The sequence below is a fragment of the Crinia signifera genome, chromosome 11, assembly GCF_055691185.1.
Source record: "Crinia signifera chromosome 11, ASM5569118v1, whole genome shotgun sequence".
NCBI lineage: Eukaryota > Metazoa > Chordata > Amphibia > Anura > Myobatrachidae > Crinia > Crinia signifera.
In genome coordinates this window covers 76,246,366-76,272,800 of record NC_139227.1, presented here as the reverse complement: position 1 = coordinate 76,272,800, position 26,435 = coordinate 76,246,366, and the positions used below count along the sequence as shown (strand labels likewise).

Below are 26,435 nucleotides of genomic sequence, written 5' to 3'. Positions count from 1 at the left end.
AAGGTACAGATATCAGCCTTTTCCATCATCTTAGGAAGTTGTCTTTGATTCCGGAGGTTCAGATACTTTTACAAGGTGTTCTGCACAGCCTCCTTTTGTACCGCCTACAGCTCCGTGGGACATGTCAGTTGTATTGACGTTTTTGCAGTCCTCCTAGTTTGAGTCATTGGACTAAGTTTAAGTGATATAGAGCCTTATTCTAGTTCACTGCAGGTGGGGCAGATGTAATTTGTGCAGAGAGAATTAGATTTGGGTGGGGTTTTACTTCAAAGTGAGATCTATATTGCAGTGTAAAAATAAAGCAGCCAGTATTTACCCTGCACAGAAACAAAATAAGAGTGTCAGAGTGAACTAGAATAAGGCCCAAAGTGCCTTGGTACTTTATCACCGGCCATTCAGCTCCTGACTGTTAAGTAACAGGCTGGGTTTAAAAAGAGACAGTTAGGTGCTGATTGGCCGTTGATAAAGTTTCAGGCACTGTATCAGTTCGTCTCCCAACAAAATTAACCCTTGAATTAATGTGTGTGCATGTACATGTGGTAGGGAATATACATAGATTGTAAGCTCTCTGGGGAAGGGACTGATGTGAATGTTCAAATATTCTTTGTAAAGCTCTGTGTAATATGTGTGCACTATATAAATATCTGATTATAAATAATAAAAAAACATAATCATTTTAATATATCATTTTAAAAAGTTATGTTTTAAACATCACAATCTGAATGTAGGCAACTTTATGGCATCACAACCGCATCTGAGATGCGGATTTTGAACCCTTAGCAACACTTGACCTGCTTCCATAAACTATCGGGTTGGGATCATTTGGTCAACAGCATTATGGTCGACATGGGTCCAGGTCGTCAGTTTGACAGGTCATTAGTTCGACATTGTCTAAGTCGACAGTCAAAAGGTCGACATGGAGTTTTTCACAGGTTTTTTTTTACCTGAATGTCAACACAGCCGACATGGACACATCGCAATGCGTCGGGCACGATTCCTCGCTATTCTCGGCACACTACTTTATTCTCCCACCACGCCCTAGTGGATGGTAGGGCATGAAATACCGCCTGTTGGCACATGTTGGCTCAAAAAACAGTGAAAAACTCCAAGGTCGAACTAACGACCTTTCGACCTAGAACTATGTTGACCTAGACCCATGTCGAACTTTTCCCCATGTAGACCTAATGGTGTCGACCATAATGCTGTAGACTAAATGACCGCATTCCAAACTATCCACATGAACTGTTACTGTTACTATGACTATGTAGACCACAGTAATTCTTACAAAACTTTTTGTTATATTTTACATTTTTAAGGACTCTGAGATTTTAAAATTTCGTGAACACATTATAAAAAGCAGGGAACAACTATATCTCTTAAATGAAGCTGAATGTAAAAAACGCTGTTCATTTGAAAATGAGGTAAGTTGCCATTCATTCATTCATTCATTCATTCATTCAAATACATGTATCCTATAATTATATATTACTTTATTTTCTCAATTTCTTCCTCAAACAGATCAAAAACCTTTATTTCACTTCCTCAGCAATAAACGTGAAGCAGCTAAAGAACTGGAGAAGATATCTGGACTTTGAGATCTCTCAGGGTCAACATGACCGGATAGTGATACTGTATGAGCGCTGCCTGATGGCCTGCACACTGTACGAAGATTTCTGGCTGGCGGTGAGCCTCACACTGGGGTAGATGTATGAAGCAGTCATAAGGGAGGAGAAGTGATAAAGTGCCTGGTACTTTATCACCGGCCAATCAGCTCCCTACTGTTAAGAAACAGGCTGGGCTTATATATTTTTTTTGATTAGGAGTTTATTTTCAATATTAACATAATCCCACATCATACTTATTACATTACAATAAATCAGTCAATTAAAGAGTGCCCCAACAAAACGAGTCTTTTTTTTTCCTCCTCCTTTTGCTTTGGTTTAAAAAGGGACAGTTAGGAGCTGAAGTACCATGCACTTCATTCTTCATACATTTACCCCCCTTATTACAACAGTTAGGGCAAGGGCTTTCATGCTGGATATAAATTATGGCATGATGACCCATTCTGTTCATTGTAATTGCAGGTATTTTTTCTTGTAAATTATGTTTTCCAGAAAACTTCAAAACCAAAATGGAAGATAGTAAATGATTAGGGGTACTCTGCATTATTATATACACACAGGCTGAATCAGTAAGCGGTGCCAACTCAGACACTTAGACAATATAATATGGCAGGGAATACAAGGGTGGTGTGGATAGAGACAAGGTCATAAAAAAAATCCCACGTATGCTGTGCCGAGCACTGTTACACAATACAGTATAATACAGGTGGTGTGAATGGAGATGAGGTCATTGTAAAAGTCCCACATATGTTGTGCCGAGCACTGTTAGACAATATAATGAGGCAGAGAATACAAGCATGGTGTGGATATAGACGAGGTCATTATAAAAGTCCCACGTATGTTGTGCCGAGCATGATTAGACAGTATAATGAGGCAGAGAATACAAGGGTGGTGTGGATGGAGACAAGGTCATTGTAAAGGTCCCACGTATGCTGTGCCGAGCACTGTTACACAATACAGTATAATGAGGCAGAGAATACAAAGGTGGTGTGAATGGAGATGAGGTCATTGTAAAAGTCCCATGTATGTTGTGCCGAGCACTGTTACACAATACAGTATAATACAGGTGGTGTGGATGGAGACGAGGTCATTATAGAAGTCCCACGTATGTTGTGCCGAGCATGATTAGACAGTATAATGAGGCAGAGAATACAAGGGTGGTGTGGATGGAGACGAGGTCATTGTAAAAGTCCCATGTATGTTGTGCTGAGCACTGTTACACAATACAGTATAATACAGGTGGTGTGGATGGAGACGAGGTCATTATAGAAGTCCCACGTATGTTGTGCCGAGCACTGTTACACAATACAGTATAATACAGGTGGTGTGGATGGAGACGAGGTCATTATAGAAGTCCCACGTATGTTGTGCCGAGCATGATTAGACAGTATAATGAGGCAGAGAATACAAGGGTGGTGTGGATGGAGATGAGGTCATTGTAAAAGTCCCATGTATGTTGTGCCGAGCACTGTTACACAATACAGTATAATACAGGTGGTGTGGATGGAGACGAGGTCATTATAGAAGTCCCACGTATGTTGTGCCGAGCATGATTAGACAGTATAATGAGGCAGAGAATACAAGGGTGGTGTGGATGGAGACGAGGTCATTGTAAAAGTCCCATGTATGTTGTGCTGAGCACTGTTACACAATACAGTATAATACAGGTGGTGTGGATGGAGACGAGGTCATTATAGAAGTCCCACGTATGTTGTGCCGAGCACTGTTACACAATACAGTATAATACAGGTGGTGTGGATGGAGACGAGGTCATTATAGAAGTCCCACGTATGTTGTGCCGAGCATGATTAGACAGTATAATGAGGCAGAGAATACAAGGGTGGTGTGGATGGAGATGAGGTCATTGTAAAAGTCCCATGTATGTTGTGCTGAGCACTGTTACCCAATACAGTATAATACAGGTGGTGTGGATGGAGACGAGGTCATTATAGAAGTCCCATGTATGTTGTGCCGAGCACTGTTAGACAGTATAATGAGGCAGAGAATACAAGGGTGGTGTGGATGGAGATGAGGTCATTGTAAAAGTCCCATGTATGTTGTGCTGAGCACTGTTACACAATACAGTATAATGACGCAGAGAATACAAAGGTGGTGTGAATGGAGATGAGGTCATTGTAAAAGTCCCATGTATGTTGTGCCGAGCACTGTTACACAATACAGTATAATACAGGTGGTGTGTATGGAGATGAGGTCATTATAAAAATCCCACGTATGTTGTGCCGAGCACGGTTACACAATATAATGAGGCAGAGAATACAAGGGTGGTGTGAATGGAATCATTCCCAAAGTAGCAAAGCATTCTGTATGATATAAGTCACCGCGTAAGATGGGTGAATACTTACTGCCGCTTAGCTGGCCATGGAGCGTTTTTTTTTTTAATGTCCTCATCTTTTGGGAAATAATATACATGGATTATCAGATTGTTAATAAATATGATCTGAGTGTACATGAATGAATTATGTGTCTTTACAGTATGCCCGATATATGGAGAACCATTCTGTGGAAGCTGCTCGTTCTATATATGAGAGAGCTTGTCTGATTCATTTGCCAAGGAAAGTCACTCTACATCTTCGTTGGGCAGAGTTTGAAGAGAAACATGGTATGTGTAATGTAATGCTGGAGGAATTGTTAGCCAGACTTTGGATGTTGTCTATCTGGAGACTGAGCAGATGGTGTAAGACTTGTATATACTATTTCCTCTTAGGACGTGTGGAAGCAGCCCGTATTATCTTATGCAATGCAGAAAGTATGAAGCCTGGTTTGGCCATGGTGTGTCTAAAACGTGTGAATTTGGAAAGGCGAAATGGGAATCTACAGGAGGCAGAAAGGTTGCTGAGGGAAGCTGTGCAGTTAAGTGCAGGCAAGGAGCTGGCGGCATTTTATACTGTCAAGCTTGCGCGGCTACTGCTAAAACTCAAGAAGGATCCATTGCAAGCAAGAGATGCAGTCACTGAAGCTCTGCAGAAGGAACCGGTGAGAAGCCATAGAAGCCTTGCAAATATTGATGTTTGGTGCTTCTACATATAAAGGAATTTGTAGTCCAGATCTGTCACTCATCCCCTGTGTAGCTAACGTTCCGACCCAGCGGCATACACAAACCCGCCCCCCCTAGGGAAAAGACCAGTGTTCTATGTGTATGTTTTCATGTGTATAACGTTCCACCCCCTTGACATCACCTCCCCCCGCCCAGCCAGGGCTACACTACACGCCGCCCATTACTCCACAGCCACCATCCACCCCCCCGCGACCCCCCCTCCCGCGATTCGTGGGACCCCCGCGACCCCGACCCCCCCTCCCACAATTCGGGCCCCCCCTCCCACAATTCGGCAGACGCCCCCCCCCCCCCCCCCCCCCGGCGCGATTTGCGGACCCCCGCGCGATTTGCGGGCCCCTCCCGCGTTTTGCGGGCCCCTCCCGCGTTTTGCGGGCCCCTCCCGCGTTTTGCGGGCCCCTCCCGCGTTTTGCGGGCCCCTCCCGCGTTTTGCGGGCCCCTCCCGCGTTTTGCGGGCCCCCTCTTGCGATTTGCGGACCCCCCTGCAATTCACTCCCCCTCCACCGCTCCCTCCCGCAATTTGCATACCCCCTCCCGCGATTCACGGACACACCCTCCCGTGATTCACACCCCCCCTCACGCAATTCACAGCACCCCCCCTCCTGTGATTCGCAGCTCCCCCAGGACCCCCCCTCCCGCGATTCACGGACCCCCGCGCCACCCCCCCCCCCTGGTTTCACGGCGCGATTCACAGAACTCCACAACCCCCCCTCCCGCAATTCACTGACCCGACAACCCCCCTCCCGCAATTTACGGACCCCCCTTCCCGCGATTCAAGCCCCCCCCCCACGATTTGCGGACCCCCGCCCCCTTCCGCTAATCGCGGATTCCCGCACACCCCCTCTTGCTCTCATGCACGCTCACTCCCTCCACTAACCTACTGCCGGGAGCTGCATACTGTCCCCCACCCTCCTCCAGTTCTAGGGATGCCCATCGACCATCAATGATTTCAAATAATCGATGGTTTATGGCCGATGTTGAATGGTTTTGCCATCGATGTGGGAGGACCAGATGGTTTCCCTACATCGATGGCAAAGGAGAACCGATCAAGATTCAAATTTTTTTAAGGTGCCGGGACACGGAGCATAGCTCCGCCCCCCACACCCGGAAGTCCCGCCACCAAGTTCTGATTGACCCACGGCCTATTCAGTCAGATATAATGGATGACCATCGATGGCTACAACAATCAATGGTTATCCAAGCAATATGTTACTACTATCGATGGCAGGGTGCAAAATCGCCATCAATGCCAACCATCGATGGCATCTGCACCAATGCCTATCCCTACTCAGCAACAGCCAAATTTACTACCCCTCATTCCCACACACCTCTATCACTACCTTGACTCCTGTTCTCCTGCCCTGTAACTTCCGCCAGTGGGGACCCTCTCACCCTGTGTTGCCCACATTCCCCTATCGTGCTTTACCACCCAGCCGCCTGCTCTCATGCACCCTAACTCCCACCCAGTAGGAGGAGACACTGACTCAGGGGCACCGTCCTGTACTCCCTCACCCACTGGCAGAAGCTGCACAGTGTCCCCCACCGTCCTCTTTAGTCCCCCTTATGCCCACACACCCCTATCACTACCCAGCCTCCTGTTTTCCTGTGTCGTGACCAGAGGCGGATTGGCTAGCCGGGAAACCGGGCCATTTCCCGGCGGGCCGGCCCATAAGCCACCAGAACCGGCCGCTCTCCCTCACTTACAGGGCTGCTGCGGACCTCAAAACGATCTGAGTGGCATTTTGCCAGAAAGCAAAATGGCCGCTGGAGGGCTGCAGCGCATGTGCGCCCGCCGCAGCTCCTCCCATGGTGCTTAGCAGAGGCAGAGCTACAGTCACAGAATCTGATCCCCAGCAGGCAGCGCAAAATGTTCGTGCGGCTGGGGATCATCATCAACAGAACGACATGGGCAGCGGCAGAGAAGGACAGGGGTGAAGGATGCAAAGCAATGGGAGGCGTCAGGCAGTGGAGCCAGCAACTTGAAAATCCTCGGGAACAAGTCCTATTAAGCAACAGGCACCGTGTCCCGAAAAGGGGCGGAGCTACGCGGGTGAATGGGCATGGCTAAGCGACACCAAGGGGCGGAGCTACACTGTGTTTGTCACAATGGCTGCCAAGCACTCTTAAGTAAGTGGAGTGACAACCAAGCAAGCGGTGAGACAATCATAGTGTGTAATGTCAGTCTGTGTGTGTGGGGTGGGGGCTGCTAGTGGGGGGGCATTATGCATGTAAATGGCACTGCTATTGCAGGCATTGGGGCAGATGTATGAAGGGTCGTTATGGGGGAGAAGGGGTATCAGCGCACGTTATGTGCACTGATACCGCTTCTCCCCCATGTATGAAGCAGGTGAGATGCGGTAAAGGACAGGGGCGCTATGCGCCCCTGTCCATATCGGCGCTGCTATCAAAATGATAGCAGGCCGAATGTATGAACGGTCAGCATCGCTGACCGTTCCGCACGAAGCCTGCTTTGGCTTCGCCAGCATCAGGCTGGCGAAGCCCTATCTAAACAGCAGGGACAGCGCTGTCCCTGCTGTCAGCTGTGGGCTGCGCTGGGGATCTCGCGTGAACAGCGAGATCCCGCGCATGCCCAGTGCGGCCGGCCGGGGGACAGGAGATAGCGCATCAGTATTAACTGATGTGCTATCTCCAGAAAGGGACATCGCCGGAGGGGGGAGTTAACGCTCCCCCGCTTCGGCAGACAAGATGTTAATACATCTTGTCGATGTCCCTTCCTGCTTCACCTCGCTATTGAGGCGAAGCAGGAAGTATCATAGCGGCGCGATAAGCGCTGCTATGATACATCTGCCCCAATATGCGTGTTAGGGGCACTACTATCGCGCCTAATGGGAACATTCAGCATGTAAGCGGTCCTGATACTGAGAACATTGGGGGTTATTCTTATTCCTTCGGTCCGACCAATGTTGCGCATCTGCGCATGTGCAGACGTAGGCACCCTACGTCTGCACATGCGCAGAAACGCGCCTGCGCAGATGCGCAACATTGGTCGAACCGAAGGAATAAGAATAACCCCCAATGTTCTCCGTAGCAGGACCGCTTACATGCTAAATGTTCCCACGGCGAACTTTCGGTTCGCCGGGTGAACGCACCATAAATGGCGTGCGGGGGGCAGAGAAGGGCAGGGGTGCGCCGGGCTGCTCCATTTCCATATGGGAACTCCCAGCATTCCATGGGCGTTCCCATGAGAATGCTGGGCGTTGTCATAGTAATGAGGCGGTGATGCGGGTGCAGGAGGCTGGCAGCTGACATCACCGGATGTCAGCTGCCCGCCCATATCCGACCCAGTGTGCATGCATATGTAAGTGACTTGAAAGTCACTTTTATATGCGTGTACCTTCCACGTCTGTCGATGGTCGTGACCATCGAAAGATGTGGGAGGTTACCCGCGGCATACAAATGGATGTTTATGCTAAACATCCATGCACAGCCTGTGCGGGCAAACCCGCATTGTGAAGGGGGGCAAGTGGGCGTTCATTCGCCGGGTGGGGTTTGGTGGATTTGCAAGGCTGCGAATTTGCAGCTTTGCGAATCAACCAGAATATCCCCATTATGCATGTAAGTGGCATCTCTACAGGAGACCTATGTAAGCAGCACTTCTACTAGGGGGTGCACTACTGGGGGCATTATATGTGTAAGTGGCACTGCGGGCATTATGCATGTAACCGCTGCTACAGTGGGCATTATCATGCATTTAAGTGGCGCTGCTACTGGGGGGGGGGGGGGCATGGATCATTAGGTCACAACAATGTTGGTCGACAGTCATTAGGTCAACACCATTAGGTCGACATGAGCCTAGGTGGACATGGGTTAGGTCGACAGGGTCATTGGGTCGACATGGGGAAGGTCAATAGTCAAAAGGTCATGGGGTTTTTCACATTTTTTTTGTCCCGAATGTCAGCACAGTCGACATGGACACTGAAATGTAGCACCGCATCCCCTTGCATACCTCGCTGCACTCATCATGCTACTTTATTCTCCCACCACGCCCTAGTGGACGGTAGGGCATGAAATACTACCTGTCGGCACATGCCGGCTCAAAAAAAATGTGGAAAAACCCATGTTGACCTTTTGACTGTCGACCTAACCCATGTCGGCCTAATGACCCTGTCGACCTAATAACCCTGTCGACCTAACCCATGTCGACCTTCCTGCATGTCGACCCTCAGGCTGGTGACCCAATGACCGTATCCCTACTGGGGACGTTATGCTTGTAATTGATGCTGCTACTGGGGGTATTATGTGTTTAAGAGGTGCTGCTTGGTGCTTCTACTGGGGGCACTATGCATGTAAGCAGCGCTGCTACTGTGGGCACATTGGCCCTAATTCAGATCTGATTGCAGTACAAATTTGTTCTCAAAATGGGCAAAACCATGTGCACTGCAGGTGGGGCAGATGTAACAGGTGCAGAGAGAGTTAGATTTGTGTGAGATATTTTGTTTCTGTGCAGGGTAAATATTGGCTGCATTATTTTTACTTTGCAATTTAGATTTCAGTTTCAAAACACCCCACCCAAATGTAACTCTCTCTGCACATGTTACATCTGCCCCACCTGCAGTGCACATGGTTTTGCCCATTTTGAGAACAAATTTGTACTGCGATCGATCAGATCTGAATTAGGGCCTATGTGTGTAAGGGGCGCTACTAATGGGCACTTTATGCATGTAAGCAACGCTGGCAGGGTGTGTCAGCTTTGGAAGAAAAGTGGTTCATAAATACAAATATTATTACTGCTGCCTTTGAGCAGCATGATCAAGATGGCGCCGCTGATGGCTGCCTAGGAGCTGTGCAGCTCAGCCAAATATGTTCCCTGTGTGATAACTGTACTGTCTCTGCTTGTATTGTTACCTACCTGGCTGTTGCAGTGACCAGTGGCGCCGCTGATGGCTGCCTAGGCACTGTGCAGTTCGGCGGGTATGTGTTCCCCACATGTAATGTCTTAATGTAATGTATGTAATGCCCCCCCCCCCCCCCCCCCCCCCCCCTTCATCCCTGCTTGATGCTGCACTGTAAATCCACAAAAATTCCTAGTGTGCGCAAGCATACATGGCCAATAAAGTTGATTCTGATTCTTCTACTAAGTGGAGCTACTACTGGGGGCATTTTGTGTTTAAACAGCGCTGCTACTGCAGGCATTTTGTGTGTAAGCGGCACTACACGGTGATGCTACTGGGAGCAACGTGTGTGTGTAAGCAGTGCTGCTACTGCGGACAATTTGTAATTACGCCACAGGCATTTTTCAGCACATGCCTCTGGCATGCACTGTCCCTTTGTAAAGTATGGAAAGGCGCAAATGTATAGTTTTCAGGTTGGCGCCGAACACCCTAGCACCGGCCCTGGGACCGAGGACAAGCCTGCCGAGGTGAATAAAATGAATATCGAATGCAGCCATATGCGTGCGCACGGGGGGCGGGGGGGGGGGGGGGTGTCTGGGTTGCTTAATGTCCAGGACACTCATTTTCTGGCTCCTGCAGTGATCGCCGATAGGACTGGCTAATGATCAATGCTGCTCTATTACATTGCATGTTACTCAGATATTTTAATAACACTGACAGGCTTATAGACAGCATTGGATGTGCCCACATCTCCGTCAGCCATTCCAGCCCCTGCACGATGATGAACGCACACGCATGGCTCTGCCCTCTGTGCTGCTCTTCTCCATTGTCTGCCTTCCCTGCTGTCAGTGGGGATCTGTCAGCACTGCAGGTACACCTAGCCCGGCCCTAGGAGTCACCCCTCACTCTCCCTAAGGCAGTTATGTCCAAACTATGGCCCTACAGCTGTTGTGAAACTACACATCCCAGCATGCCTTGCAATAGTTTTAGCATTCCCTAATAGCAAAACTGTGGCAAGGCATGATGGGAATTGTAGTTTCACAATAGCTGGAGGGCCATAGTTTGGACATACCTGCCCTAAGGTACAGCTCACACTTCTTCCTGTCCCCGGCTCCCTTACATTTTAAAACCCAGCATCCTGCCTCTTTCTTTTAACCCACCTTTAGTCTCCTCCTGGCTCCTGAGGATGGGCTGAGACTCATGGGCCAGTGTTGTATGAATGTCCCCAGGCTAAAGTTTGCCAGCCAGCCCCTGAATGTAACCGCACAATGTGACTCTATGACATCACGCTATGCACACACGTGCCCTCTCTCTCCTGTGCCATGTCATTGGTGAGAAGGCAGAGGATTATATAGCATATAGCCTTCCTCTTAGAAGGACATGTTCAACACTGGCAGGCAGAACACTGACCCAAAAAGCGAGGGGGTTAGGGGAAATATAAGTGATCATAATTCAATATTTAAAATGGCAGAAATATTTTTCCAGCAGTGCACACCCTAATGTAATGCACTGGGCACGCCTATGAATGCAGTCTGTCCTCCCCCTAGCCTAATACTGTGGCAATGGACTGATACAATTCTATTTATGGGCATTATGCTGTGTGGCATAATGTGTAATAAGCATTACAGTGTGTGACATAATGTATAATATGCATTATGGTGTGTGGCATAATGTGATGGGCATTAAAGTGGGTGGCATAATGTTTAAGGGGCATTATGGTCTGCAGCATAATGTGTAATGGGCACTACAGTGTAAAAAATAATGTGTAATGGACATTAGGGTATGTGGCATAATGTGTAATATGCATTATGGTGTGTGGTTTAATGTGATAGACATTACGGTGAGGGGCATTATGGTCTGCAGCATAATTTGTAATGGGCACTACGGTGTACAACATGTATAATGGACATTACAGTGTGTGGCATAATGTTTAAGGGGTGTTACGGTCTACCTGACGCAGTGTGTATAAGTGGCACTGCTGTGTGGTGTAATGTGAATTATGGATATTACTATGTGGTGTAATGTGAATTGGTACTATTATGTGGCCATGCCCCTTCCCATGAAGCCATGCACCTTAACTTTTTGTGCACCTAGGGCATGCACTATGCCTATTTGTGTATGTGTGCGTGGAGGGGAGGGGGTTCCAATTCCCCTTCTGGCACGAGGCACCAGAATGTCTAGTTATGGCATTGTTGCACATGGCCATTGCAGCCAGGGAATGGAAAGAAAATGGGCTGCGCCAGACAGAAAGTTAAGGCCCTTCTCCCACCCTGCACCTCCCTCTCACTCTGAGTGCTCTCCCGGTACTAGATAGTCTAAGGCAGGCATGTCCAAACTATGGTGCTCCAGCTGTTGTGAAACTACAAGTCCCACCATTCCTTGCCACAGTTTTGCTGTTAGGGAATGCTAAAACCATGGCAAGGCATGCTGGGATGTGTAGTTTCATAACAGCTGGAGGGCCACAGTTTGGACATGCCTGCTCTAAGGGATCCTACTTTTGTGTTATAAGGGGTATATCGGGTTGTACACTACACTTTTGTGTAGCTACACCCCCTTTTCCAGAGTGCATGCGCCTTTGGCGTGTGCATAGTTACGCCCTTCACTTTTACATAGCCCCACTTCATTATTTCCACTTCCACCACTGCACATATCAGACTCCGCCCCTCAACAGACCCCGCCCCCATTAGGGCTGGTTCCAGAAATTTCCCGGGCTGGTTTTCCATCCCAATCCGCCCCTGGTCGTGACCTCCGCCAGTGGGGAGCCGCTGACTCAAAAACACCCTACTATACTATCGCACACACACCTCAACAACGCGCACGCACACCCCCGCCACACCCACAAATGTCACTGTACCCTCCACACTATCAATGTACATCTTACTCTGTAACCGCTTTTTAATTAAACAAAACAATACACACCCCCTTCCAAATCATATGCTCTCTATTTAACACATTTCACCTATAACTCAAGCTGCAATACAGGGCATCTTTCATACAATTCTAACCATATTTCACACAATACAAACGTTCACAAATTTAGGGGGCGCAGCCCCTTACGCCGGTGTGAAGAGCGCCCATAGGGCGCGATGAATCACCTAGTATTTAATAAAGATAAAGCTTTCTAAGCATTTGCTGAGAAGACTGGATTTAAAAGGACAATTATATGCAAAATCGGGCTTATTTTGTGTTCATTAGTTTCGCCCTTTTAAATCCAGCTTTCAAAGCTTTGGCGGCTTTTAAAAAACAATTTACAGCAATTTATTCTAAAGTGTATATGACGCATACGTAACGTAGTATTGACAAATATTACAGGTTGAGTATCCCTTATAAAAATATTCTAAAACATGGAATAATACGTTATCCAAAATGCTTGTGGTCCAGAGAATTTTGGATATTTCAATGATGTATCTTGAGGTATCTTGCATTTATGTTGTACAAACACATGAAATACCCACAAATATATATTTTATTTGTGCGTGAAACAAGGTTTCAGAACATGAAACAAAGTTTGTGTCCTATCTCATTTAATCAAAGGCATGAAATGAAAAATAATATTTTTGTCTTACCTAGTAAATTCCTTTTTTCTGAATCCATGGAAGACCCTGGCACCCTCCCACATGCCCCTGGTCACTTGTTAGTCCTGGGTAATTTGCATTTACACTGACCAAAATGTGCACACACAAAACCTGGGATTTGGAAGTTAGTGGAAAAGGAGTTTTCTTGCTCCTTAAGTTGAATGCAGTTGACAGTTCAGGCTTTAGGGGGGTATTCAATACTCCGGCATTATTTCCCCCATGTGTTTCCTGACTGCTTTTAGTCGGTTCCGTTCTGCCGAGATGCCTCTTCAATGCAGTCTGGCCCATTTTGCCAAAAACGACCGTGGATTGCCGAGTTCATGGCCGTATCTTGATGATCCACTGCCGTTTCCGCAGACACGCCCCCTTTTCGTTGTTCGGCAGGTGGGACAATGAATCCCACCTGGCGAATAACAGGCAAGCGGGCTGAGAACGGGCCAGGGTCACTACTGGTGGGACCCGGCATTGAATACCCCCCTTAATTTCCTGTCTGTAACTTAACATTTTAAGACCGATTCCTAACTCCAGTTCACACTATAACCCTATACCCCCAATTCCAGGCCCAAGTACATATTAAAAATAACTTGTGTGCGTGGATGTGTTGTTGAACATTATTGCGACTGTACTTAATATTAATAAAAAAAAAAAAAATAACTTACAGACGGTATGTATACCTAGCACGGAACACATATATGTAAATAGGCATATTCTCAGCCTAAAGATTGACTGACTTTCCTGATTTGCATGTCCAGGATAACCTTCGACTTCACCAATGCCTACTAGACATTGAGATTTCCAGAGATGCTACTGATGACGCTGTACTCTGTGTGGAGAAAGCCGTGCAAAGTAACCTCCATATTGATGGCAAGAAGCAGCTGTCAGAGAGGCTTCTCCAATTCCTAGAGGACTATGAAATGAGTGACCAAAGGTAATGTGTCCTCTTTCCTATCCTGTTCTGTATCCTGTAACTCATCCAAGAAAAAAGTCCAAACCTGAAATTCCAGTCCTTACATTGGCCGTCTGTTTCCACACACGGAGTCAATAACTTATAAACAATCTGTGTAGCTTTTATATGGTCTAAACAGATGCCACATTCTTTTACCTCACACGCTTTAGAAACCGTTAAAATCCTGTAATTTTTGAAATAGGAAACTTAAATTTGTTTTTAGAATCCAAATTGCGAACTGGGGGCAGATCTGAACCAGGATCAGGAGATCTAGACTGGATGAAATCCTCTAACTGCTGTACATGGCTTATCTTTGCAATGTTCATTTTCCAGGGGTAAACAACTTGTTGCAAAAATGTATTTTCCACGATATTCAGCCACCAAAATAGGGTGATCGAGTGGAAGTAGCTTAACCGCTTCATTTGCCACACGATACAAATATCCACAATAGCAAACAACATAGAGCCAGTTTCTTACTGCTGGGCCATATAGGAACGGCCATCCTGGATAAACCTGATCTCCAAAATAGCTATTTGCTAACTTCTATAAAAGAGCTGACCGTCCGGACGTCTAGTGTTTTGGGTCACAATTGATACATAAAGTGATCGGCCAGACATGTATGCTCCCAATTCACTGTTGTGTGGTTTTTTAGACCAAACTTTTTTTTTTTATTCACATTTAATAGATTAGTCCTGAAGAAGTGGTGGGTAGGCTATCTGGATGACCCGTTCTGACAAAACATGTCAATGTGCATTTAGGTTGACATGGATAATAGGTCAACATATTCAGAATGTCAACATTCAACATGTTGAGGCCAAAATGCTGAACTATGTTTTTTTTTTTCCTCATTTATCCATTGGATATGCTGGGGTATACCCTCTTAACAATGGGGTATAGATGGGGGATTAGAGGAGCCGGGCACTTCACATTTTTTAGTGTATAACTGGCTCCTCCCCTCTATGCCTCCCCCACAGACTGGTTAAATGTGCCCGGGAGAGCCGGTCTTGAGATCCAGAGTTTTTTTACTTCATTTTTCCAAGCTCTATAACAGGCTAACAGTTGGGCCCTGCCAGGAGGACCTGGTCCCATCCTTTGGGGTCTGGAGCCCACGTTGCCAGCTTCAGGGACATCAGTCCCTTGGTGTCTTGCTTCCCACAGTGGAGCTCGCAGCAGTGCGCCGCCTCCGGCTGCATGGCTGAAGATAGAAGCTTGGCAGGTATAGCTTAGCAGAGATCCTGGGTCAAATGGCAGCTTTATACAGGCAGGGGGAGAAAAGGCACCTCAGGTAGCTATTTATCCGCTGCAGCGACACCCGCCATCTGCCACTGCCCCCCCCCCCCTCCCTTTAACATTGAGAGAGTGGGGGAATATGTGGTGGGAATTAAGATTCTGCTATAGCGCAGGGTCTCTTCCCAGTGCTTAGTAGGCAACATACAAATTCACTGGGTTCAGATTTGTTATGTTATAATTCCTCTGTCAGTACTTGCCCTGCCATTGCCTGTGTATGTGTGAGTGTAATGTGACTCACAAGTAAGGCATCCAGGGGCTCAACCCTCCCTGTAAGAAGGTTCACAGACCTCTGAGGTCCACATTAATTCATCCTAGTGCTGCAGCCTCGGTGTCTGGCCGGCGGGGGTGGTGTCTTCGAGGTCAGCCCTGCCTCAGGTCTGTACAGGGGGAGAAATGGCTAAGCCTGTGGAGTCCTGTCATACAGGGGTAGTAGCCTGTGGTGTCGTCCTGTTATGCAGCGGGAGCAGCCTGTGGTGTCCTCCTGTTATGCAGGGGGTGCAGCCTGTGGTGTCCTCCTGTTATGCAGGGGGAGCAGCCTGTGGTGTCCTCCTGTTATGCAGGGGGAGCAGCCTGTGGTGTCCTCCTGTTATGCAGGGGGAGCAGCCTGTGGTGTCCTGGTGTTATGCAGGGGCAGCAGCCTGTGCTGTCCTGGTGGTATGCGGGGGCAGCAGCCTGTGCTGTCCTGGTGGTATGCGGGGGCAGCAGCCTGTGCTGTCCTGGTGGTATGCGGGGGGCAGCAGCCTTTGCTGTCCTGGTGTTATTATACAGGGAAATTTATCAGTAGTTGCTGCATTTCCCACCCTAGGCTTCTACTCGAGTCAATGGTTTTTCCCAGTTTTTGTGGTAAAATTAGGTGCATCGGCTGATATTTGGGTTGACTTATACTAGAGTATATATGGTATTTGATTTTCTGGAGTCTGCTGAACTTAAATACTATCTTGAAAGACAGCTTTGTTGCTTGCCCTGGCATTGCATAGGCCAAGGTCTGTCGCAGCTGCAAGCTCTGTCGTGTTATTCCTCTTCAAACAACAAAATAAAAAAGTCCCAAGGCGCAACCAGAATCCTAGCTGCTTTACCACAAGCGAAGACACAGATAATGACAGTGTTGTTCATCTTATATTTCATGAGCAAAGGGCAGAATTTAGTACTCGTTCTTTTTTTATTCTACGGCGAGGGGTTTGAGTTGTTCACAGTAACCAACCTATTGTGGTTCAAGTTCGCTTCCGGATTCACTAATATCGCACTCTCTGGATTTATGCGAGAGATTCCCCTTTTGAACTTTTTAATGCCTATATGCTAGGAAAACTGGCCGCTAGACTGTCTCTGGTTAGGTTTTTTTTAGCGGTCAAACTTATACTGCAGTCTCATCACCAATTTCTACTTTGGTTTTAAGTTCTTTTCACATGTTCAGTGGTTTCCTCTTCGTGGTTGCCCTGATTGTGTCGTGTCGCTTATTGCCGAAAAATTTTGTAAAATGATATCGTGTTGGTACGTTAGTGGGATCTGCCAGTCAGTTTGGCTGCAAAGTTTTGCAGGATTCTTGGCACTCTCCCATCCTTGGGGGATGCTCTGGGAGTGTCACTATCATTAAGACTCCCAGCGTACAGAACAGGATTTTGGTACTTACCAATAAATAATTTATTCTCTTATTCTATAGGGTACGCTGGATGCCCACCCTGCGCTGTCCCTTCCTGCAGTTGATGAGTGTACTTGGTTAACTGAAACCACTGTGTAGGAAGCTTCAAAATAGGGGGAAAAGTGAAACTTCTACAAGCGTGAGGTTGTAGAAGACTGTTTCATGTCACTGGTCATTCACCGTGGCAAGACAGACACAAGGTAGTTATTCTGCATCAGCAAGGTCTCTCCCAGGCAAAAATTTCATAGCAGATTGTTGTTTCAAGATGTGGTTTTCAAGCTCTTTTAAAGAAGTACAAAAAAAAACTGGTAACACTGAGAACCAAAGACACAGTAGTTGGCCAAGGAAACTAACTGCATCAGATAAGACACATCATGCTTCCCTTTGAAAATGGAAGATGGTAAATTTATGCCATCAGCTCAGAATAGGCAGAAACCAGTGCGACAAAGTATACCCATCTACTGTTTCCAGAATTCGGGCCAGAAGTGGTCTTCATGGAAAAATTCCAGCAGAAAAAACATACATTAGAGGTGGAAACCAGGCCAAGCAACTCAACAATATACAAAAACCTGAGGTTAAAAAAAAATGGCAGCAGGTGCTATGTACTGTCTGGAGGCAGTCAAGTATGATGAAGGTTCCCTGCAAGTTCGGGCTGCATTTCAGCAAATGGAGTGGTGGATTTGGCCAGGATTAATGGTTCCCTCAACGCTTACAAACACAGGCATGTACTAATCCATTATGCAGTACCATCAGGGAGGCTCCCGATTGGCTCAAATCTATCTTGGTGCAAGGATCCCAAACATACAGCCACTATTAATAAGAAGGTCTTCAGCTAAAAGAACAACAAGGAGTCCTGGAAGTGATTTATATGGCCCCCACAGAGCCCTGATCTCAACATCATTGAGTCTGCCTGGTTTACATGAAGACACAGAAGGATTTGAGCAAGCCTACATCCATAAAAGATCTAATTCTTCAAGATGTTTGGAATCTCCTCCCTGCCAAGTTCCTACAAAACCATGTGCCAAGTATACCTAGAAGAATAGATGCAGTTTTGAAAAAGGCGGGTCACGCCAAATATTGATTAGATTTCAATTTGTCTTCTGTTTAGTCACAAAAAAATAAACTTCTCTGTTCTACTGTTAAATGCATTCTTACTTTGCACCATTTTTCCACACCTGCCTCAAACATTTGCACAGTATTTGTATATTACTGTTTGTGTAGGTCAGGGATGGCCAAACGGTGGCCCTCCAGCTGTTGTGAAACTACACATTCCAGCATGCCTTGCCATAGTTTTAGCATTCACTAATAGCAAAACTGTGACAAGGCATGATGGGACTTGATGTTTCACAACAGCTGGAGGGCCTGAGTTTGGCCGTAACTGATGTAGATGATCCTCTTTACGAAGTATAGTATACTGTATGTTTACGTAAGTAATTAATCACTTCATGTGTGAATTACAGTTTGCACCCAAAAGCTATGTTTAAGTTCTGCTTCTGTGGTAGTATATGAATAAAGGTGAAACAGTGACATAGATTTTGTTTTAATATTGGTTGGGAAAGAACAAATACAGCCAAAAGCAGAATGAGGCCAATACTTTGAATAGTTAAAGATGTCTATTCTCAGTTTTCTAGCAATTACTCTGAAGCTGTACCCACTGTGTTTTCTGTGTCAAAGGTGACTGTCACATATTAACATCATTTTGCTATGATGAAATCACAAGAAGATATTTCAGTATATTGAACAGATTCTGTTACTGCTTTATATAATATAAACGTCTACATTTTTCTCATTTGAACTTATTAGCAGTTTTATGCTTCCTAATGTAAATGGAATTTCTCTTGTTCTCTGTAGTTGGCTCAGTGCCTACAGCAAACACCAAACTTTGGCAAAACCAGACGATGTGGAGAGCGAAGAGGGCAATGGGTGAGCATTGTAACTACTCCACTATGGCAGGTATTCAATGCTGTTTGCGAGTGGTGACAGCGAGCAGGTCTTCCTGCTCGCTGTCACCACTCACCCTGACCGCATTCAACACACCTTCCGCATACGCCAATTCCCCCTCGCTCCGTTTTTTGAGCGAGGGAGAATTGGCGGATGTGGCTCCAGAAGCAGCGAGACTCGCGGCTAAAAACTGTGAGTTTTCTGCAGCAGCCGCGGGTCTCGCTGTTTTGGGGAATTCTCGCCGTCCTGTGACGGTCGAGGATTTCCCGAGAACGTTGAATAGAGCGAGCGGCCGGCGCGGGGGTTAAACAGCGAGGATCGCTGGTTTTCTGCAATCCTCGCTGTTTAACCCCCTCGCCGGCCGCTCGCTGCAGCATTGAATACCCCTCATTGTATTAAGTTATTCTTTATTGTTGCGTAATAATTCATTTAGAGCTATACTGTTATACAGGTACCTGATTTGCATATTACTATTTTTAAAATGGTAATAACTAAATAAAGCCACTGAAGTTCATTTGGAATGTGTACCACTGTCATAGGGGTCGTTCCTATTACCTGCGGATGACTTGCGAGTGCAAATCATCACGACACCGGGTGCATTTTATGGCGGCTGAATTAGCTTAAAAGTGCTTGCACCTCCATAGGGGTGAGAGTCATTTAAGCGAATTCGGCCCTGCGACGTGTGCGAGTTAGGCTTAATTCAGGTGCCGTTAAAACGGGATATGGTCATTCGGTCACCAGCATTATGGCAGACCTGGTCATTAGATCTACAGTCAAATAGTCGACATGGTGTTTGTCACAATTTTTTTAAACCATCATGTGCCAACAGGCAGTATTTCATGCCCTACTATCCATTAGGGTGTGGTGGGGAAATAAAATAGTGTGCCCGAAGCTACGTTTCAGTGTCCATGTTGACATTTGGGACAAAAAAGGTGAAAAACACCATGTCGACCTAATCCATGTCAACTTTCCTGCATGTCGACCAACATTGTGGTGACCTAATGATCCATACCCGTAAAATGGCATCAGAACGGCGATAATAAGATCGACCCCTTCATCAACAGGGAAGTGTCCGAGATGAATCACTACACACAGGTTAATGGTAGAAAACAGGTTGAATGATCTGGTTTAAAAGCCAGTCAAAATGATGCTTAGTCCCTATGTTTTAATGATGCCAGTGTGCTTTATGTAATCATGGGAAGTACCTTGTTTCTGTAGCACTGATGACATTTTAAGCCGTTGCAGAACTAATTGCATTTATTTTAGAATCCTGCAATCTTTCTTTCTTCACCTTTTTATGGGTTGTTTGCATCTGCAGATAAAGCCTGTTTGAATGTACTGGATCTGGGAATTACTACTGGTACAATGGAAGTCAATTTCCCCAGTACCTTTCCTATGTTGCTCACTCCTAGAGAACACAACTTGGGTTCCCTTGCTTTTAATTTTCTGACAGTACTTTGATGTTTTTAACTTACAACCATTTCTAGATTAAATACTGTAATGTAAAAATTGTAATATTTTTTATACAGGGACGAAAGTGATGCTGTTGCCTCCACCACGCAATCTGTGAAGGACAATAGTGCAAAAATAGTCACCAGTAATTCAACTCCTGTAAATTCTTCTGTGCCACAAGCCAGTGTATTTACACCCGTGGCAGGAAAACGAATTAAAACCACATTGCTACCAGTTCCCCCACTAATGGCACCAATTAGGCCAACATACTTTAATCCTCCGCATCCTTCATTTGGAAGACCACCTGCTCCCTATAGACCAGCACCCCTTTTAGGAGGACCCCGTGTACCATTTTTCTTCAACCAAGGATCATGGCCTCAGGTGAGAAAAGGAAAAAATGATGCTGTATAACAGTTACCTGGTGATTTGTTCTCAAATTGTACATTTGTCACTAATCAGTTATACTTCTCTATCTTTTCTTAGAACTTCTCAACGTATAACATCCCTCCGATGTGGGCCCAGAACAGATTTTTTCCACCTTATTGATTTTTTTTAGTTTTCAATAGTTCATGAATAGGGGTCCTTTCTGCAGATTGCTCTGAAGAGGCTACTTTATTTAAGTGACTTTGCCGATAAGGTTTGTTTGTTTTTGCATCTCAGAGAAGTCTACAAAGGACAATGGCATTCCATAATGATGTGTGAAGGGCATTGGAAATCTAAACACCACCTGACTACCATATTTGGAGTGGTTGCCTTCATCCGCCCAATCCACATATCTAAGCAGCAGTTGGTATATATTGATTTTCATTTAATATTTTGCTTTCTATACATAGTTTTACATATGCTAATAAATAAAACTTCTGATATGATGTACTGCTAATTTGAACGATTTGATTCCCTTATTGTTAAATGTTCTTTACTCCAACTAGAAATAAAAACATGGACAAATGTTTCATTTTTAGACGGTAGTATTTTACTTTTTTTGTATGTTATATTTTTCTTTACATTTTCTTTTTAAAACAATATTTCCAGAGTCTATCATTACCAACAATACTAGTTTACCATCAATGATTTTTAGGACAAGAGGAAAAAAGGGACTGCTGTGTAGGGAACGCACTAAAAAAAGTCATAAAATGTAACTTATTTATTGAATCATTAATATTCCCAGAATTTACTATACGGGAAATGGTTTTTGCAGCGAAAAATGGGGGTTAAAAAACTTTTTACATACAAACATACATTGACTATTCTGCTTCTCATAAACATTATTTCTCTCCCTTTGATAAATCTTCTATGTGTCACAATAAAGCTCCACTGTGTATATTACACTGAAAATCAGTGCATTACCATTAACCACCAGTAGGTGGCACCAAAAGATCATTTATAAATAAATGGTAAAAAATAAAGATATTTCCAACAAGATCCCTATCTGATGAAATCAGTGCAATATAATTAATCACCAATAGGTGGCACCAAATGGTGGATAAATAAAATATATTGCCAAAGAACACAAAACATTTCAGATCTTTATTGGATATTATATAAACCTTATAACTGTTTATTGACACAACAGGTCCGTTACACCATTATAAACGGTTACCCACAGAGGGAGAAAATCACATGTTGCACAACGACACTGACAGAAATTAAACTAACATCTTTTGAATTGGATTCAAATGTGATTTTAAAACACTATTTCTTTCTTTAAACACAATGTATGTTTGTATGTAAAAAGTTTTTTAACCCCTATTTTTCACTGCAAAAACCATTTCCCGTATAGTAAATTCTGGGAATATTAATGATTCACTAAATAAAAGTTACATTTTATGACTTTATTTTTTTTTTAATTCAAACGTTTTTTTATTGAATTTTTTGCAGGTTAAACATTAACATTTTAAAGCAAATAAGAAATAAAGAAATAAAAATAAAAAATAAAAAAAATATAGCAATAAAAGAAAGGGAGAGAGAAGAAAGTAAAAAATAAGGAAGAGAACAATTGGCACAAATCAATAAACATGTACAGCATCATTCCAGAGGATATGGTGCCCCAAGTATCCCAGAAGACATTCCGAAGATCACTGAGGCACCCATCTATCATGTAACAGACATCATATAACATGCCATTATGACATTGTGACATTGGAGGATTCAGTTATAAAATAAAATAAAGTAAAACGCAGTGAATTCTATTATTTTAACAAGTAGCACAATTGACCGCGTGTCCCCAGTCCAGCATCTTGGTTAGTATTATAAGTGTAGTTCCCAGAGTGTAGGTATCATGGGTCTCAGATAAGATGTGCGAGGGGCGGGAGGCATATCGGCATACAGGTCGTGTCTCATGGGTCCATCAGTATGTTCCTATCCCTGCATATCATACCACCCAAGTTAGTCAGTATTTTGAGCTGAGGTTGTCCCTACAGCCACGAGGGTAGAGCCGCATCATCTAGTCGGCAGGCGTTTCTTTCCCTGAGTATGTGGAGTCCAACCACCTAGACCATATGGCGTAGTATTTTTTCTCTGACTTCCTGGCCAAGTATACAAATTTTTCGTGGCTTATCACCTCATTCACTAAGGACACCCAGGCGCCCAACCTCGGGACCTCCCCAGCCATCCACAATCTGGCTATGCATACCTTGGCCAGAGTGCATAAGTTAACTACATACCGTCTGTCTGGGTCTGGTAACATCTCTTCATCTATAGCGGCTAGCAGGCAGGACTCTGGTGTCAGAGCCACTCTAGGTATGCCTGTGGATTCTATAGCCCCAATGACATCGTTCCAATATTGCGTGATCTTAGGGCATGTCCATACCATGTGTATGAAAGAACCGTCCAGGGAGCCACACTTTGGGCAGGCCGATGAGGGAGCCCCCCCAATACGGCACAACAGAACCAGCGTCATATATATTCTGTGTAATATAAACATTTGTATCTGCTGATATCTAATAGCAGTAGTAGACCGCTTTGGGGCCTCAAGTGCGCAGGACCATGTGTCATCTGAGAGGGGTCCCAAATCAGCCTCCCATTTTAGTTTAAGGGGGGTTAGCGGGTCAGAGTGGTGAATTTGTTGCATAGACGAGTAAGCGATGGAGACTAAGTGCCCCTGTGGTCTGCCGCTTAGTAGTTTTTTAACCGGGGAGTCAGAAAGAGTCAGAGGAACTGTTTTAAATTGAGTATTGAGAGCATGTCGCATCTGTAAATATCTGTAAAATTGTGAGTTGGGGATAGGGAATTCCATTTGTAATTCTTGGAAGGGTTTCAAAGTGTTGTTCGCATACAAGTGCCCCAACGTGCCAACACCCCAGGTATTCCATGTCTCCCGCACTTGCAAAGAGGAGAGTTCCGGTAGACCCCCGGGGTTGAATATTGGAGTGTCAGGGTCCCACCCCCTGCCCCCCATTAGCTTATGCACCAGCTGCCATACAATTACTGCCTGTTTAATTATAGGGATTTTGGCTGCCTTTGCATTTTTGCTTAGGAGTACCTGTAGGGGGGTTAAATCGGGGGAAGCGGACATTACCATCTGCATGTGCAGGGAGGCGTCAACCGTCTCATTCAGCCATTCCCAAATGAACAGTAATTGTGCTGCGTAGTAGTAGTGTTGGAAATTAGGGAGCGCCAGACCTCCGTTGTCTTTGGATCTGGTTAAGGTTTGTATGTTAATCCTTGGTCGTTTATTAGCCCATATAATTGAAGATAGGAGGCCGTTAATTTGAGTAAAGTACTTTTGAGGGATGTAGACTGGGGACTGTTGGAGGACATATAATAATTTAGGTTGGCAGACCATTTTAATTAGGTTAACTCTTCCCGTGATCGTGAGTGGGAGTTTGCTCCATATTGGGATCTTGGAGCGGAGATAAGAGATTTGTGGGAGTAGGTTTAGTTGTATATATGTACTTGGGGCATTGGTAACCCAGATGCCCAGGTATTTAAATTTGTCTGTCCAAGGGAGCTGGGCTAGGCTGGTTGAGATGTCTGTGGCCTGTCCTCTCAGCGGGGTGATTGACGATTTGGACCAGTTTATTAGTAAACCAGAGAATTGACCATATTCATTAATAATGTCGATTAATATAGGTAGGGAGACTGAATAGTCTTGGATGAAAAGGAGAATGTCATCTGCGTATAGCGCTATTCTATCCTCCCTAGATCCCACCGTCAGTCCTTTAATTGAGGTACAGTCTCTAATTAGACAGGCTAAGGGTTCAATGGCTATAGCAAACAAATGTGGGGAGAGGGGGCAGCCCTGTCTCGTGCCCCTGTAGAGGGGGAAGGACTCCGACACATACCCATTAACCGAAATTCTGGCTGTCGGGGTGGAGTACAAGGTTTGTATAAGCCTGGTGAATCTGGGGCCAAAACCGAACCTGTCTAGCACCTCCCAGAGATATCCCCACTCGACAGAATCGAAGGCCTTTGCTGCATCTAGTGAGGCTATGGCCGACACAGGTGCGTCCTCCCTAGGAAGCTGCATGTGCGTAAATAAACGTCGCAGGTTGACAGACGTGGACTTGTTGGGCATAAAGCCCGTCTGGTCGGGGTGAATAATATGCGTAATAACCTGTGTCAATCTAGTAGCCAGGACCTTAGCGAGAATTTTAACATCTGTGGGAAGCAGCGAGATGGGGCGGTATGATTCAGGGTGTTTAGGGTTTTTGTCAGGTTTTGGTATAACAATTATTATTGCTTCAGACATAGAGCCTGGGAGGGACCCTGTGTCATATATTCGCTGGAAGACAGAATGCAGGTGTGATGCAAAGAAGGTGATGTGCTTCTTATATAGCTCAGATGGGATTCCATCAGAGCCCGGGGCCTTGCCGCAAGGGGAAGCCTGTATAGCCGCAGTGATCTCTGTAATAGAGAAGGGGGAGTCTAGGAGATCTCGTTGTTCACTGGTCAGTGAGGGTAGTGGGATGGCATGTAGATAAGCGCGTAGGTCATCCAGGGCATAGTTGGCCTTCGATTCATACAGTGTCTGGTAGTAAGACATAAATTCACTTGCAATATCAGGGGTTCGTGTCACCCCGGGAAGTCTGTAGTTCAGTAACTGTACAAGCCCTGCGTTCACCTTTTACTATCTGAGCCATAAAACTACCCGGTCTGTCTCCAGATGCATATACAGAATGGGAGGTATACAACAATTTATATCGTGTCTTATCTAGCAAGCAGTTTTTCCATTCCCTCTGGGCTTCCAGCCAAGAGGACTTGGAGGAATCCAGTCTATCACGTAAGTAACGCAGTTCTGCTGCAATACAATCATTTTCAAGAGCTAGCTCCCGTTTTTTAAAGAAGGATTTTAAGCTAGAGATCCTTTGGATTAGCGTTCCCCGGAGGTATGCTTTAAAGGCGTCCCATAATATTGCCGTGTGGACCCCCTCTGAGTTGTGTTCAAAAAATTCCCTCCATGCGGCCTCTAGCTCCAGGCCGTCCCCCATATTTGTGAGCCAGTATGGGTTAAGCTTCCAAACCGCCTGTCCCCTCTGACAGTCAAAGTCCATATTCAGTGAGAGGGGGGAGTGGTCCGAGATGCCTCTACTCTCATATCTCGAGGAGCGGACCCTGGGCAGGATTTCTAGTGTAGCAAGGGCTAAGTCTATCCTCGAGAATGTCGAGTGGGAGTGGGAGAAGCATGAATATTGCCTATCAGTTGGGTGTCTGGATCTCCAAACGTCGACCAGGCCCATTTCCGCTACAACCTTGGCAAAGGGGGTTGTTTTCGGTCGCACCTGGGGATTCTTCATGGAGATCCTGTCCAAAGCAGGGTCCATCAGGTTGTTAAAATCGCCCAGACACACTGCGGGGACCCCTGGGTGCAATGCCATAAATTCTGCCACCTTTTTTAACACAAACGGGGAGTATGGAGGTGGAATATATACTGCCATGAGAAGGGTTGGGATAGATTGAATGGAACATTTTATGAACACAAATCTTCCCCATGGGTCTGTCTGGACGGTGTCTAGGGAGAAGGATATAGTTTTTTTAATGAGAACGGAGACACCCCTAGATGCAGAGGTATATGTAGAGTGATAGGCCCAGCCAACCCACGGTTTCTT

At 45.6% G+C, this 26,435-nt stretch overlaps 1 protein-coding gene across 2 annotated transcripts in view; it reads left to right on the top strand.

Moving 5' to 3' along the window:
- LOC146045923 (pre-mRNA-processing factor 39-like) overlaps window positions 1–21,349 on the top strand; it is a 53,310-nt gene extending 31,961 nt beyond the window's left edge. For both annotated transcript variants that reach the window (XM_083165049.1, XM_083165048.1), the window contains exons 7-14: window positions 1,317–1,421; window positions 1,519–1,683; window positions 4,116–4,242; window positions 4,348–4,616; window positions 13,876–14,051; window positions 18,847–18,918; window positions 20,466–20,769; window positions 20,872–21,349. In XM_083165049.1, the coding sequence (XP_083021175.1) occupies window positions 1,317–1,421; window positions 1,519–1,683; window positions 4,116–4,242; window positions 4,348–4,616; window positions 13,876–14,051; window positions 18,847–18,918; window positions 20,466–20,769; window positions 20,872–20,934 (1,281 nt within the window). In that variant the 3' untranslated portion in view covers window positions 20,935–21,349. The remainder of the gene's footprint in view (window positions 1–1,316; window positions 1,422–1,518; window positions 1,684–4,115; window positions 4,243–4,347; window positions 4,617–13,875; window positions 14,052–18,846; window positions 18,919–20,465; window positions 20,770–20,871) is intronic.
- The last annotated feature ends 5,086 nt before the right edge of the window (window positions 21,350–26,435 follow it).